This window comes from Microtus ochrogaster (assembly GCF_000317375.1).
Source record: "Microtus ochrogaster isolate Prairie Vole_2 chromosome 14 unlocalized genomic scaffold, MicOch1.0 chr14_random_1, whole genome shotgun sequence".
NCBI classification, from domain to species: Eukaryota; Metazoa; Chordata; class Mammalia; order Rodentia; family Cricetidae; genus Microtus; species Microtus ochrogaster.
In genome coordinates this window covers 23,676,433-23,691,494 of record NW_004949096.1, presented here as the reverse complement: position 1 = coordinate 23,691,494, position 15,062 = coordinate 23,676,433, and the positions used below count along the sequence as shown (strand labels likewise).

At 37.1% G+C, this 15,062-nt stretch overlaps 1 protein-coding gene across 1 annotated transcript in view; it reads right to left on the bottom strand.

The window, feature by feature from the left end:
* Positions 1-3,369: 3,369 nt before the first annotated feature.
* LOC101990746 (diphthine--ammonia ligase-like) overlaps positions 3,370-15,062 on the bottom strand; it is a 42,753-nt gene continuing 31,060 nt past the window's right edge. The window contains exons 5-7 of the mRNA XM_013352627.2: positions 9,262-9,356; positions 5,874-5,961; positions 3,370-4,479 (exon numbers count right to left, since the gene is read on the bottom strand). Of these exons, the coding sequence (XP_013208081.2) occupies positions 4,426-4,479; positions 5,874-5,961; positions 9,262-9,356 (237 nt within the window). The 3' untranslated portion in view covers positions 3,370-4,425. The remainder of the gene's footprint in view (positions 4,480-5,873; positions 5,962-9,261; positions 9,357-15,062) is intronic.

The window sequence follows — 15,062 nt, the reverse complement described above, 5'->3', positions numbered from 1 at the left end:
AGATTTCAAGATTTCATTATTTTTTTAATCACTCAATGAAAAAGTTTTCTGAGTAAATACATTTTATTCAGAAGAAGATAATAGTGTGTACTTTATTTAAAACCAACCAAGCACTGATAAAAATATGTATCCCGGCATCCATGATTCCACATTAAACCTTATCAATAAAAATGGGCATTTAGTCTTCATATCTTGTGCTGGAGCTGGCATATGATACTTCCTTCCACAAGGGCCCTAAAGGCCAAAGCCAAGAGGGAGCAAGTGCCCTGGTAGAGCGGGTTAGTGGCAGGCTTGCTCTAGGCTCTGTAGAACAGATCAGGAAAAGGTCCTGCTCTTCCCAGCTGCTGGACCATAACACTGATCAACAGGGGCTCAATGATGGCAGAGAGTAGACAGGAGGAAAAATGCAAGACATTGGATCCTCCTGCCTTTTCCAAGGTCCCTGAATCCCAAAAGGGCATTTGGAAGTTCTTGTAGGGCCCCAGCTGCAGGAGAGTTAGCCTTTGATTTGGCTGCAGGAGAGCTGAAATTCTGCAATGGACTCCTCTGAACACAAAGTAGCCATAGCACACTTTCCTACATTTAATGTGGCAAAGGGCAACTGGAAAGTGCTGTTGACTCCCATTAAGGCACTTGTAACAACCTAGATGCATAGGCCTTCAGAGACCCTATTTTCCCTTATCCTCAGGTCTAGCATCTCCTGCCCCTTCCCACTGTCTTTTTAGTAAGACAAAATTATGGAAATTTGATGAATTAATCTGTTTTCCCTCTTCCTAAAAATACTATATAATCTGGAGATTCTTGGGGTATTATCTTCATCAATACACGCACCTCTAACTCTTTACCCCCAGCCCCCATTGCTATTTAACAAAAACAGGTCCAAAACTTAATCATTACTCTTCACTTTGAAGCAACAGTATATCATGGCCATGTAAATACTGGTACATCTTATAGGGATTGTCAATGTAAAAAGCAATGGATATAATGATTATAGGCAGAAACTTAAACACAAGGTTAAATCAGAATTATTTTGCAATTTGACTATATTTATAGTGATTGTCATATAGCCAGAATAAGTTTGCAAAGCAAAGACTGATAGATGTATGCTAAAGAGAAAAATCAAAACAGAGGTTGTTTAATGTTTATATTGTTTTGAGAAACTTGTTGACATAGTTGAAATAATGACAAACAGTAAAATAAAAAAAAGCAAAGTAAGGGTGACAATGATGATGTCTTTAAAAGCTACAAGATGTTGGAATAATTTGCTACCATGAGATCTTTTCCGCAAAAACAAAGGTAAGCACTAACTGCCAACATATACTTCAGAACTAAAAGGCTATTTCTACACGAAGCAGTATTAAGGAAGAACTGGTATTGGAGTATAGACAGGTGTTTCTGTCCCACCTGGTCTTTACAGCCATTCAATCTCAAATAAACACACATAGATTTATAACAAACTGTTCTGTCTATTGTTCAGGCTTATTAGTAACGAGCTCTTACAACTTAAATTAACCCATAATTCTTATCTATGTTTAGCCATGTGGCTTTGTACCTTTTCTCAGTAAGTTTCCTCTGTCTGGCTCACAACTGGGTCTCTGCCTTTCCTCTTCCCAAAATTCTCCTAGTCCTGTCACCCCACATATACTTCCTGCTTTTCTACTGGCCAATTAGCGTGTTATTAAACCAGTAAGAGTGACAAATCTTTACAGTGTACAGAGTATTATCCCACAGCATTGGAGGAAAGTAATGATATTGAGACTAAATTTCAATGACCATTTAAACTTCTTTTATTTTTAAGTGTATGGGTAGTTTCCATGAAAGCATGTCTGTGTACCAGGTATGTGCATGATACCAGTGGAGGACAAAAGAGGGCTTTGGATCCTCTGGAACTGAAGTTACAGATGGTTGTGAGTTGCCATTTGAGTGCTGGGAATCGAACCCAGGCCTTCTGGAATAGGAGTGTTCTTAACTGCTAAGCACCTCTTTTTGTTTAAAGTACATTTTTTTTTCCCAAAAATAAAGTTTGAATGCTATTTTCCAAAGAGCTACGGTCCTGAAACAATTATGTGAGATGAGTATCTGAATAGTTACAAGTAAAAGGTTTGACTCTGTTAAATTTTAGGCATTTTGATGTAATCTTTTAGTTGATTTATGTAAAGCTTTGTACTTTTCATTTACTCAAGCTTGTCACTGTGTGATGTATGGTACATTGTAACATCAAATTTGCTATAAGCAATAGAGCCAGGGTCCCAAAGAAACTTTAATAGTGATTTCTCAATTTTTAATCCAGATATTTCCATTATTCAGGGTTTTTTTTTTGGTTAGTGATCTCATGTCTAATTGGTATCATTGTCATACTCAAATCAATAACTTACAGCAACATAAAATTTAAGTAAATTAAGTTTGTTATTTTATATTATAAGGTGTTTAAGTATCATCTTTAAAATGTTCACTAACAATCTCTATATTTTGGATTGTGCACTACAGTTTTCTTAGACATCTTTTTCTAATAATTACAGAGGAAAGTGATGTAAATTTGTGTGTGATACATAACAGAAAGGCATATATAAAACACTTCAAGAAGAAAAAATGAGGTTTAAAAAATGACAGTTCATATAAAAATTAATTTTAAAGTTATATCTGGATATCATAGCTGATTCAGATGACAAGAAGATGAAAACGGACCAGTCCACAAGAAATCTGCAAAAGAGTAGAAATGATTAATGCTTAAAACAACTGCTTAAAATAAAGTTGCCACAGAAAGAGAAGAAAGCATTGGAACAATTTAACTAGTGTGGTTAAATGTAAGTATTCGAATTCAATTTCGCTCCATGGCTAGGATACAATCAGGTTAAAAAAAGAAGAATGCAAAGTGTATATGGCAGAAGAAGAAAGGTAAGGGAGGAAGGAAGTAATGGCAGAACAAGGGAGTATCAGCTGGTTTTGTCTGATAAGCAAGGATGTTCAAAGGGAGCCCAGAGACCAAGACTGCTGAAAGACCTCACAACATTTTGACACATGGTTTGCAGTTTATAGATGATCATCTCCTTAAAGTAGAAAACAACGTTCAACTGTGGGAACCAACCACTACAAAGAAGCAGTTCTCAACCTGTGGGTTTCGACAAGTGGTCAACTTAAGAGAAGTTAGGGAAGACACAACTTTCAAGGGGAGATGGAGAGGAGTATGGGATAATGTAGGAAAAACATGTACGTGCAATACGAAGGAGCTCTTTGCTCCTTCCTGTGGATGCATGGGACTAGCTGCCAGAGTTCCAGACTATGTCCTGGAATAAAAGCCAAACAGCCTGTCCTCCACTGTGTTGCTTTTTGTCAGAATATTTACTATAGCAATGGAAATAAACCAGACCATTCACCATCAAGTAATTATGCTCTTTAATAGTTATACAAATGAACTGAATTTGCATTTATAGAAAATTTGTACGTGAATGTTGATAGCAGCTTTATTCACAGTCACCAAAAGTAGAAACAGTCATAACAAGACACAAGGGAACCAAATGCATATTAATAACTGATATTAATACATGATATTCTGGGAAATCACATTGATGACCCCTTGATTACAGTAAGCTTATTTGTCTAGATAGAGTAGTCTTCTTCATTTTCTGATTCCTCTTCTCCAAGACATGGGGTAAGAAAGAAAGGGAGGAAAGAAGTGTGAAAAGGAAATGTCAGAGAGAGAGAGAGAGGTGGGTAATAAAAAGGTCCTGAGACTTGTTATCAAAAAAGAAAGTGAAGAGGAGGCAGAAAGACCTAAGGACCAGAGGATCATGGGGTTTGCTTCTTCCAGGAATCTGAAGCTGCACCCATGACGCCTTACTAAGGTGGCTGTCTAAACATGAGCTCAACAAGCAGGACACCAGCAGCCATGCTGCTTCAACAAAGGACTTCAGGCAATTAAGGAATGTTGAGAGCAGAAGAAACTGTCTTCCCCAGGGAAGAGCACACCAGTTTGGTATCCAATAAGAAATGGCCAGGCCTGAAAACATACATGCAGGCATCTTTCTACAGATTAAGCAAGTTGTATTTATGTACTTAAGAAAGTGTGCATGTGTATGTGTGTGTAGAATGAGCGAGACAAAGTGGGAGAGAGGCAGAGACGAAAAGAAACAGAGAGACATAGAAAGGGTTATGTATATAACAACAGGAAGGGGGAAAAAGGCTTTAATTTGAAAGTGAGCAAAGAGGGGTGTGGAGGAAAGGGAGAGGAGGAAGATGATGTAATTACATTATAATCTCAAAAAATAAATTATCTTTTAAAAAAGAAAGTGAGGAAATTGGCACTATTAGAGAAGAGTTAACTGAAATTTTTCCAGTTAATCAATGTCCCATTATATTTTTTGAAAAGGAACAAAACCATAATGAGAAAAGTTGGTCAAAATAATTTTTAAAATGCACCATAAAATTTCAAGAATGGTGTACATAATTAGTTGTTTCGTTATTCCCAGGTACTGAAGACACCTACAAGGAAACAAAAGAAGGAAAATTTGACATAATTCTTAATGTCAATAACATCATATCTCAAAGAAACAACAGCTCTCTGCAGCGGGCTAATGTCCTGTGAAGACAATGAACTACCAAGAGAACCCTAGTGGGTTACATGGTGAAGCTAAGCTTAGAGCTGAACAATGCTTAAGGGAGGGGTTAGTGTTTCAGGTTCTTAGCTGTGCTCATGGCAGCAGAAGTAGAGGAAGTCTAAAATAAGGGGTCCTTTTTTAAATTTGGAAAGTGTTTGGATGGAATAAATAACCCTTTGATGTCACCAATTTTTGATAAAAGGTCACCAATGTTTACTTTTAGCTCAGTCCAATGATCTATAGGTATCCAAACCTGTTCATCATTAATTTTTCTACGAGATTTACATGCATATTTATTTATTTATTTATTTACTTACTTACTTACTTATTTGTGTGTGTTGTGTTGTGTGTGTGATGAGGTTTCCATAGTAAATGCTTTCACTATTTTTTTTATTTAAAAAAAACTATCTCTTCTCATTTTACATACCAATCACAGTTCCCACTCCTTCCTCCCACCCACTCCTAATTGCTGAGTCATCTTGCTGGCCCTAGTAAGTACTCTTTTCTTACTGACTTCATCCTGAGATTTGGGGAACCACTGTTTTCCTTCTACTTTTAGAGAAGCCATCTTCATCTGAAAACATCATTGTGATTCCCTGAAACATAGACAGCTTATGTGTGTGCCTCAGGTAGTAAGCAAGAAAATAGGTCACAAGACCTTTTCCTATTATTTGTGCTTTCTATCATGACTCTCTTTTTCCTTACATAACTTTACTGAAAACAGAGGGTAACTCTCTAGGTCTTTCATACAAATATCTAATACATATCTTCACCTATCCCCAAAGACAGATTCAACAGGCATCTGCTCCATCCTGATCACCACCAATGTACTGAAAATAAAACAAAGTTTTTTTGTTTCATCTTCCATCTTTTTGTCATTTTTCTTATTTATAGTGTCTAGAAAACTTTTCTCTCTCCTTTATTTCCCTCGAAATCTTTCCATAATGAAAATCTAACTAACCATCAAGTCTTTCCCCAAATGCTCATGCACTGCAACCTGATTATCCTGCTAGATGACTTATTGGTTTTATACTGTGCTTGTCTTCTTAGTGTTTATCATTCTTTCATCAATTAACTTTCAGTCTCTTCAGAATGTAAGGCTTTTTGTGTTAGACATATTTTTCAAAAACTGTAAGTATTTGTAAAAGTATTAGTTGTTGACTGATGTTGAAATCAACTTCTCTGTTCCACTGCCTACTGTTAGAGAATCACACAAGAGAACTAACCTATACTATACCTGTCACTTGTCTGAATCACTGCCATTGGACAGTTACTCACCTTTTCTTCCAGGTGCAGCTCTGAAAGTCGCAGATAAGCCACAGGTGCAAATGCATCAGCGGAGTGTATGACTACTTCTGAGGAGTCTCTGCAACACAGATAATTTAGTGTACTTACCAAATCCATACCTGTGGCTAATCACTCCAGTTGCCAACAGCAGACACCTGAAATCTGCCAATACTAAGAAACACTGACACTTTTCCTATGTAAAGGGACCCACAGTTCACATTTAAGTTTCTGCAACTCGCTGGAGACCTCAACTGTTCAATTGCACTTCACAAATGTGCTTGACATGGGCTAAACATTAAGTGTCATTGCTTGGTCTTCAATGTGCCTTTATTTTTAAGACTTGGTGCTTCAGACACAGTCTAAGTCATCCTTCACAAAGGCAAGTTGGTTGAGGTGGAAGGCTCTGGCTGCACTCTTCACACTGTAGGGTCACTGCTATCAACACTGCTTATTTGACAGGGTAATTACTACATTCAGGTAACATGGTACGAACTGCTTGCTGCCTCCATATGGGCACATGCAAATTTACTCAAATTTTAATAACGATACCCTGTAAATATAAATAACTAAGATTATTTGTGAAATTAATAACTAATTATTTTTGTTTATTAATACAGCAATAATGTTTTTCAATTCAACTGAAAATATAAAAATAGAAATTCCAAATATCTTTTAATTTCTCATGAATCATTTCCATTGGTTATATTATTCACAGCTGGCCATTGCAAGATTGGAAAGCTCATCTTTAACTCTCTTCTTCTTCTTCTTCTTCTTCTTCTTCTTCTTCTTCTTCTTCTTCTTCTTCTTCTTCTTCTTCTTCTTCTTCTTCTTCTTCTTCTTAAAAAACCAGATTGATTTATTTTTATTTTGTGTGTGTGAGTGTTTAGTTTGCATATATTACCATGTGCATGTCTGGTGCCCACAGAGCCTAGAAAAGGTCACTGGATTCCCTGTAACTGGAGTTAAAGATGGTTTTGAGTCACTATGTAGGTTCTAGGAATCAAACCTGGGTCCTCTGGTAGAGCACCAGATGCTCTTACCTGCTGAACCATCTCTCCAGTCCAGTTAATTCGAATAAATATATATATATATATATATATATTTAAAAATTCAAATTATTTTATGCTTTTACTTTATTTTAAAACTAAAGTGTGTGTAGGTGTGTGCACGTAACTGGACAATGCCTGTGGAGGTCTGGAGTTATAGGCAGCTGTAAGATGTTAGTGCTGGGAGTTGAACTTGGGTCCTATGCAAGAGCAGTATATGTTCTTAACAGCTGAACTGAGCCATCTCTCTAGACTCTTCAACTCTTTGCAACTAGCTTAAAACATATTTGAATAAGGTTTTACTCATTAGAAAGTTATGTAGTTATGAAGAAAGAACCACAAAATACTTGAGTCCAGAATACTAAATTTTCACAAGAAAATGTTTGTTTCATTTGCAAAATGTAAAATATTAAAACTGCATATATGGTGATTAAAAATAATACATATTCATGAATATTTACTATTAAAATGCATCTTTGCATATTTGAATAAAATAACATTAAACAGACAATGTTGGAAGAAAAGAAACTTATATAAATTGACCCTTTAAAAAATCAGGTTTTGGATAAAAAGATATAACTAGCTTTCACAGATTACATCAACATAAAGATGCTTTCAGAAAGAGAAAGAGAGAAAGAGAGAGAGAGGCATACAGACAGACTCACACACAGACATACAGAGAAACAGGAAGGGAACTTGTCAGGAAGAAGGGTCTTACTTAATAGACATTCTCTGACACCTTTCACACAGTGGCAGGACTAGTATTTGTGTGTCGTGAACTGCATAAGGCTTGAGTTGCTATAGCTACCAGGTGAAGATGTTGAATTGTTTCACTGTTGAAGTACCACAATGCTAAGGTCCTTTCGTGACAAAGTGGAAAGTAGTACTTCTTACAACTAGGTGTTTATGAAGACTTTTGTGTTCTCAGAGTCATCAGTCTGTCAGAAGGACAGGTCGAGTATCATTCCTTCTCATTTCTCGCTTTTCGTTCTCTGTGTTTAATCTTGTGTTAATAAGTAAATCTATTTTTACTTTTTCAATTATATTCTATTTACCCAAACATGTAAATTATTTTTTTTAATAATAAGCAGCACTGTTTCATAAAAGTATACTTCCTGTATACGAAATCCTTTTGTGATCTGTATGGTCACAAAAATTTTCTCCCATCTACAAACTTTTAGGAAATAACTTTGCTCTCTTCTATCAAAGTTAATACACAGATATGTTTTCACTTTGAGCTTATAAAGGAAGAAATAATAGGCATCAATAGTGGCCAGCAGAGTTTGATAGAAAAAACAGACACTCCATAATAACATGTCAAATAAATTAGTGATGTTAATTACTAATGCAAAAGAAGTTAGGAGAACATGAAAGCAAGTCATGAATACTGGATTTGGGGATGAAACAGTTTTAGTCTTAATTACCGAGATTATTCCCTTGCCCATTATTAATTGTTCAAAGAATTCAAGTCTTTTTGTTTGTTTTCTTTCAGAGTCAGGGTTTCTTTTTGTAGCCTTGGGTGTCCTGAAACTCTCTGTAGACCAGACTGGTTTCAAACTCACAGAGATCCACCTGCCTCTCTGCCTCCCATGCTGGGACTCAAGGTCTGCAGCACCACAGTCCAGCTTAATGCTGGAGAGTAGCAGAGCTAGTCATTCATCAGGCATCTTTTTCAGGAAGCATGAGTGTAGGAGAAACAAAACAAAAACAACACAGGAAATACTCTTCCAGCAGACACATAACATAGCTAATAAGGTGATGAACTAGACTAAGTTCCCATTGTCTCATTTACCAACTTTTACCATTTATGGCAGAGGTACCACACTGCTCATAATAAACTGAATCTGCTTCAAAAGAGTTTATATGTAAAAATACCCCTCCCCCAGAACTCAATAGAAATGTCTAGTCTCATCATTCTAACTTGTTAAAGCCAAGAAAGCAGAAAAAGAGGACAGAGTTAATGGAACCCACGGGCTACTGATGTGGTAGTTTATCAAACGTAGCTGTAATGAAAGATAAATAATACAGGCAATTCACACTTCAGGAAAGGATAAAAGTGTCAGTGTGTAGGCACCAGTTTTACTGCAGGCCGTAATCAGCAAGTAAACGAAAGTGCAATGTCTAAAAAGTTTACAGCCTTCTATGAAAGACCTATCCTTGTCGGGTATTGATTTAAGTATTCACACGACTTCCTTGGGATTAAACAAATTGAGTGTTTGTGAACTTTAGGGACATGTTCTATTTCTTCCAACCAAAGCTGCCTCAAGCTAAATGCTGAGTTGCTTCTATCACTTAAATTTAAGAAAAGGGAAGAAGCTGAAATGGTGTCTTACACAACGATTTTCTTCTTAAATAGAGGGCAATCCAAAGTGAATGTTTCATACTCGCCACCTTCCCCACATACGTGGACACCATACTTCTTAGAAAGCTGAGAATCATGAAAAACAAAGAAAAGGAATCATTAAGATAATACCCTCAAAATACTCATTTAGCAGGTTATCCACTCCTAAAAACTAATTCAGGATACTGATTCTAAAATATATTGTAGGCTACAGAAGGACTATTATAGGATACTAAAAACAGTGAATTTCCAAAGTTGTAGAAAGTCTTTTTAAAAAGTTCTTATGTTTTAATAAGGTTCAGTTTATGAAACTATCTAATAAAATCTGGAAATAAAAAAGCAAGCAAGAAAAAACAAAGAAAATAAACTAAAAAGCTCCAAAGCAACAAACAAACAAACAAACCCGTCTTATTTGTTTTCACTATAAGCCATTATGTGGTGATCTTGATACTGAGCGCAAGCCCTACGGCTCATACACACCGGGAATCAGTGTTGAGGTTGCTTGCACAGGCTGCCACTGATACTGATCTTTCAGATTCTCTGTAGGAAGTTTTGCCATCACAGTTCCATGGCTCCTTGCTTCAGAATGTAATAGCTTTTCATGCTCAAAGGTGCCAAAAGTCCAAATCTTTTCAGCTTGGAGGCAGGAGTCCTTTTCCTTACTATCAATGACGTGGCTACTTCCTAAGTCTTCAGTTTTCCCTGCATGTTACAAGCTTATTTGAGGATTTGTCCTTGTGCTACTCTTCTGACTTCGTGGCTTCAGAGCAGACCTGTGAGCATTCTACCCCTCACGCTGAGAGTCAGAAGTGATGTGAACGACACTGGGAGGCAGTTTGAGTGCACCAGCCCCATAATCTCACAGGGAGTGCCACTATTAGGACATGTTGGAGTGGGTGTGGCCTTGTTGGAGGAAGAATGCCACTCTGGGAGTGGGATGTGAGGTTTCCTATGCTCAGGATACTGCTCAGTCTATCATTTGAGTTCCTGTGGCCTACAAGATATAGAACTCTCAGCTATTCCTGGAGCACTATGTCTGTCTGCATGTTGCCATGTTCCTTGTCATGATAATAACGGAAGGACCCTCTGAACTGTAAGCCACCCCAATTAAATGTTTCCTTTATAATAGTGTCTGGGCTGGAGAGATGGCTCAGAGGTTAAGAGCATTGCCTGCTCTTCCAAAGGTCCTGAGTTCAATTCCCAGCAACCACATGGTGGCTCACAACCATCTGTAATGAGGTCTGGCGCCCTCTTCTGGCCTGCAGGCATACAGACAGATCATTGTATACATAATAAATAAATAAATATTTAAAAAAAAGAGTTGCTGTGGTCACGGTGTCTCTTCACAGCAATAAAAGCCCTAAGCAAGACACATTGTAAAGCCAAACAGCAGGGAGAGTGTGGAGGAGAACTGGATAGTGTTTTCTATAAGGGCTCCAAAGGGCAAGATAGATAAACTTTTGCCTGGCTCATAAAGCAGAGACTCTGCAGAGCCAAATGATGAGAGGTGGTCCCTATGTGACCAAATAATAGGACAAGACTGCTTTGTCATACCAAACTAAATTAAATTAATGCCTTTTCTGCAATAAAAACCATACAGCAATAATAATGAGATATGGATTTCCGAGTATTTATTTGTTCCACACTTGGTGTTCAACTGATTTTCCAACAACTTCCCACCATGGACCTTCTAATTTCACTTTTATGACTCACTGGCCAGATTATGTGGAGAGTATATATGATCAATACTTAGATTTTCTTCACTGCCAAATGTCTCATTGAAACTCTCTGTTGTTTTTGTAATATAAAGAGTAACGGGAGTGTTAAAGTCTGTGTGACTGCTACAGCCTGTAGGAGTGATTCTGTTAGTCCCTGTAAAGGTAACATAAGCTGCTATGTTCCTTCAACATTTGCTTTCAAGAGGTAAACAAGACATCTGTATGTGCTCTGCAATATCCTTAGTTACAGTAAATATTATTAATATTCATTTATCCTATCAACTATCTCTTCAATAAATATTTATTGAGCAGCATTGAGACATTAAAAAATAAAAAACAAAACACTTTCTTTAGTTCTTGAAATTCACCACAAATATAATGCATTCACATAGCAGTGCCACAAAATAATGATTAAACCATGATGTTGCCTATATCAACCAATATTCAGAACCTTCTTTCCTTCTCTATTATTAATTTACCAATATAGAAATAAATATAGCTTTCTAGTTAAGAAATTTGGATAAAAGCCCTAGTGATCTCTAAGACTGACAAATCACTAAGAATTCTTACTGAATCCTGATATTTCTGTTGCTTCTCTAAGTTCAATTAGCTTCATGCTATAATACAAGTGAGTTATAAACACCAGTTCTAAGGTTCTTGATAACGTGGTAGTATATTCTTCAGAGGTGAAAGTTAATCATATCTATTTTGTTCAGAGAATTGGCACTCTACTAAAATACAAGATTCTTGTAGTATAAAAGCACGAAATATCCATGGTACAGAAAATGTCACTTTCCATAAGTTTCTATAAGTTTAGGATCCAAATGTATAGATTCCAGAGAAATATTCATGAAGTATACCTTTAATGTATTTTTATAAGACGTGTAAATCATGTTTATACTGTTCACACGAAGCAGCAACAGTCCTCATTCATCTCAGTTCTGGCTGCATCTTCAAACTGGAAATATCACATGCTCTACTTAGCTACTCCTCGATAATATTCTGCCAGCATTATTACATGGAAAACACCAAATGATGTTTCTCTTTAGTTTAGCATCATAATAAAATTTTATTATTCTTTTCCATCTCTTTTTAAGATTTACTTTTTCCTTTCCTTTACATTCTTCAAATTTAATATGCATAAAAGAATGTTTTTATCTCCCCACACCCTAATTCTCTAAATACAACAATGCAAACAAGGGTTGAAATACTAGTGGAGAGCTTAAGACTGTGCTTCTGTTCTACATGCGGGCTGATTTTTGAAAGTTCATCAATTCATTTATTGACTTGATAGCTCTACCAAGAACTTTGCAGTTGCAGATTCTATCATGTACACTAGAAGCATGGCCATGAACAAGGCAGAGAATGCGTCACTTTTGCAGTTGCAGATTCTATCATGTACACTAGAAGCATGGCCATGAACAAGGCAGAGAATGCGTCACTTTTGCAGCTGCAGATTCTATCACGTACACTAGAAGCATGGCCATGAACAAGGCAGAGAATGCACCGCTTTTAAGGCTCTGATGACCAGTTTGCAACTCAACTCTCAAAAACCAGCTCCTCTCTTGCCTTCTATATTCACCTTTCCAATTCCCTCAATATGACTTTGCTAATTTTTCTTAATGCTATATGTACAACATTCTGCTCAAAATCTTGGGTGGTCAATCACTGTCTTCTCAGTAAAATTAACTATTTAAGTCATAACCAAAGGCTTGCAGCATTCTGTCCTGTCCTATACATGAATATATAGGCACTGGAGTAATTGGCAGATTTGGAAAGATTCTGATTGACTTGAGAAAATTAAAAAAAAATAACTTTATAAATTAAAATTCAAAGTGAGGAACATAAGACCCAAATGAGTCTCCTTCTTTTCAACATATACAATCAGTCTATGGTACCTTATCCTGCTCTGAGACTTATTATAGATCAGATGTGAGCATGCCCCATAGGAAAAGCCTGACTGGCATGCAGTGACAAGTTCAATTTGAACAGGAAACAAATAGCCCCTGTCTATCAAGAATAAGAAGGAAAATTTACTGATGTCTTCTATTCTACTCTCGGGAGCAGGATAAAAATTTTCCATTTTTCGAGATCTAATGCAGAGTTTTTTATTAGACATTGAATAGGTGATGTCACTATTTTCCTCCTCCCTCACATTTAATTATTTGGGGAGTTGAGTTAACACAGAAATTTATAGAGATCATATGGCCAATGGGTAAGATGAACACACTTGTTACTTTTCTGTATTTTGCTTGATTAAGAAATAAGTTACTGGGAGCCGGGCAGTGGTGGCGCACGCCTTTATTCCCAGCACTCGGGAGGCAGAGGCAGGAGGATCTCTGTGAGTTCGAGGCCAGCCTGGTCTAGAAGAACTAGTTCCAGGACAGGAACCAAAAAAAGCTAAAGAGAAACCCTGTCTCGAAAATAAAAAAACAAAAAAACAAGAAATAAGTTACTGGGGACATCGCCCTGGGCACCTGGGAGCCCCTCTAGGTTCAAGTCTCTTGCCAACCCTAAGATGGCTCCCTTAATTAAGATATATGCTTCTCTGCTCCCATATCCATCCTTCCTTTATCCCAACCATCCCGTTTCCACAAGTTCCCCCCATCCTCCCCTTCTCACTTTTCTCTCCCCATCTCCCCTTACCCCCATCCCACCCCACCCCCAAGATCCCAATTTTTTGCCTGGCAATCTTGTTTACTTCCCATATCCAGGAGGATAACTATATGTTTTTCTTTGGCTTCACCTTCTTATTTAGCTTCTTTAGGATCACAAATTATAGACTCAATGCCCTTTATTTATGGCTAGAAACCAATTATGAGTGAGTACATCCCATGTTCATCTTTTTGGGTCTGAGTCACCTCACTCAGGATAGTTTTCTATTTCCATCCATTTGCATGCAAAATTCAAGAAGTCACTGTTTTTTACCGCTGAGTAGTACACTAATGTGTATATATTCCACACTTTCTTCATCCATTCTTCCATTGAAGGGGATCTAGGTTGTTTCCAGGTTCTGGCTATTACAAATAATGCTGCTATGAACATAGTTGAGCATATGCTTTTGTTGTATGATAGGGCCTCTCTTGGGTATATTCCCAAGAGTGGTATTGCTGGGTCCAGGGGTAGGTTGATCCCGAATTTCCTGAGAAACCACCACACTGATTTCCAAAGTGGTTGGACAAGTTCAGCTGAGGATAGGGAACCTGAAATGGCCCTATCCTATAGCCATACTGATGAATATCTTGCATATCATCATAGAACCTTAATCTGGCGATGGAAGGAGATAGAGACAGAGATCCACATTGGAGTATCGGAATGAGCTCCCAAGGTCCCAATGAGGAGCAGAAGGAAGGAGAACATGAGCAAGGAAGTCAGGACCTTGAGGGGTGCTGAGACAGTGGGGCTGATCTATTGAAAGCTCACCAAGGCCAGCTGGACTGTGACTGAAAGAGCATGGGATAAAGCCAGACTCTCTAAACATGGCAAACAATGAGGGATGATGAGAAGCCAAGGACAATGGCACGGGGTTTTGATAACTTTTATATGTGTATTAATGTAACTTTCACTGCATAAAAGCATGTTTAATGCTTCATAAATATTTACATCATATTATCCTCTAGATAAAATTTTTTGAGTAATATTGGTTTCTCATTTCATTATTAGAGTAAGGTTTTTAACAAACTGTTTGAGCAGATGTGCTGATCTTGGGCCATTTCATGGCTCATAGAAATATTCTGGAATCTCAGTATTTTAAAAGCAAATTCCCAACATATGAAAAGGGAATGACTTACATGAGTTTGTTTAGGGGGCATATCTACTTACATATACACATTTACAATAATGTTATATGTAGAAAAGTAATTACAGAACGAAAATTAAGGGGTTTAAAATCTCCATGTTTAAATTTTTATCCCCTTAACAGATAATATTAACATTAACTATAAAACTTTTTATTAAATCATGAAGCTTTGTTTTTAAATAAATCCCATTTTCTGTTACTCAATTTAAGATGGGGAGTGCCAAATCAAATGGACTTCTCATTCACTCTCACCTAGAGAAGCCCACAGGACTTATA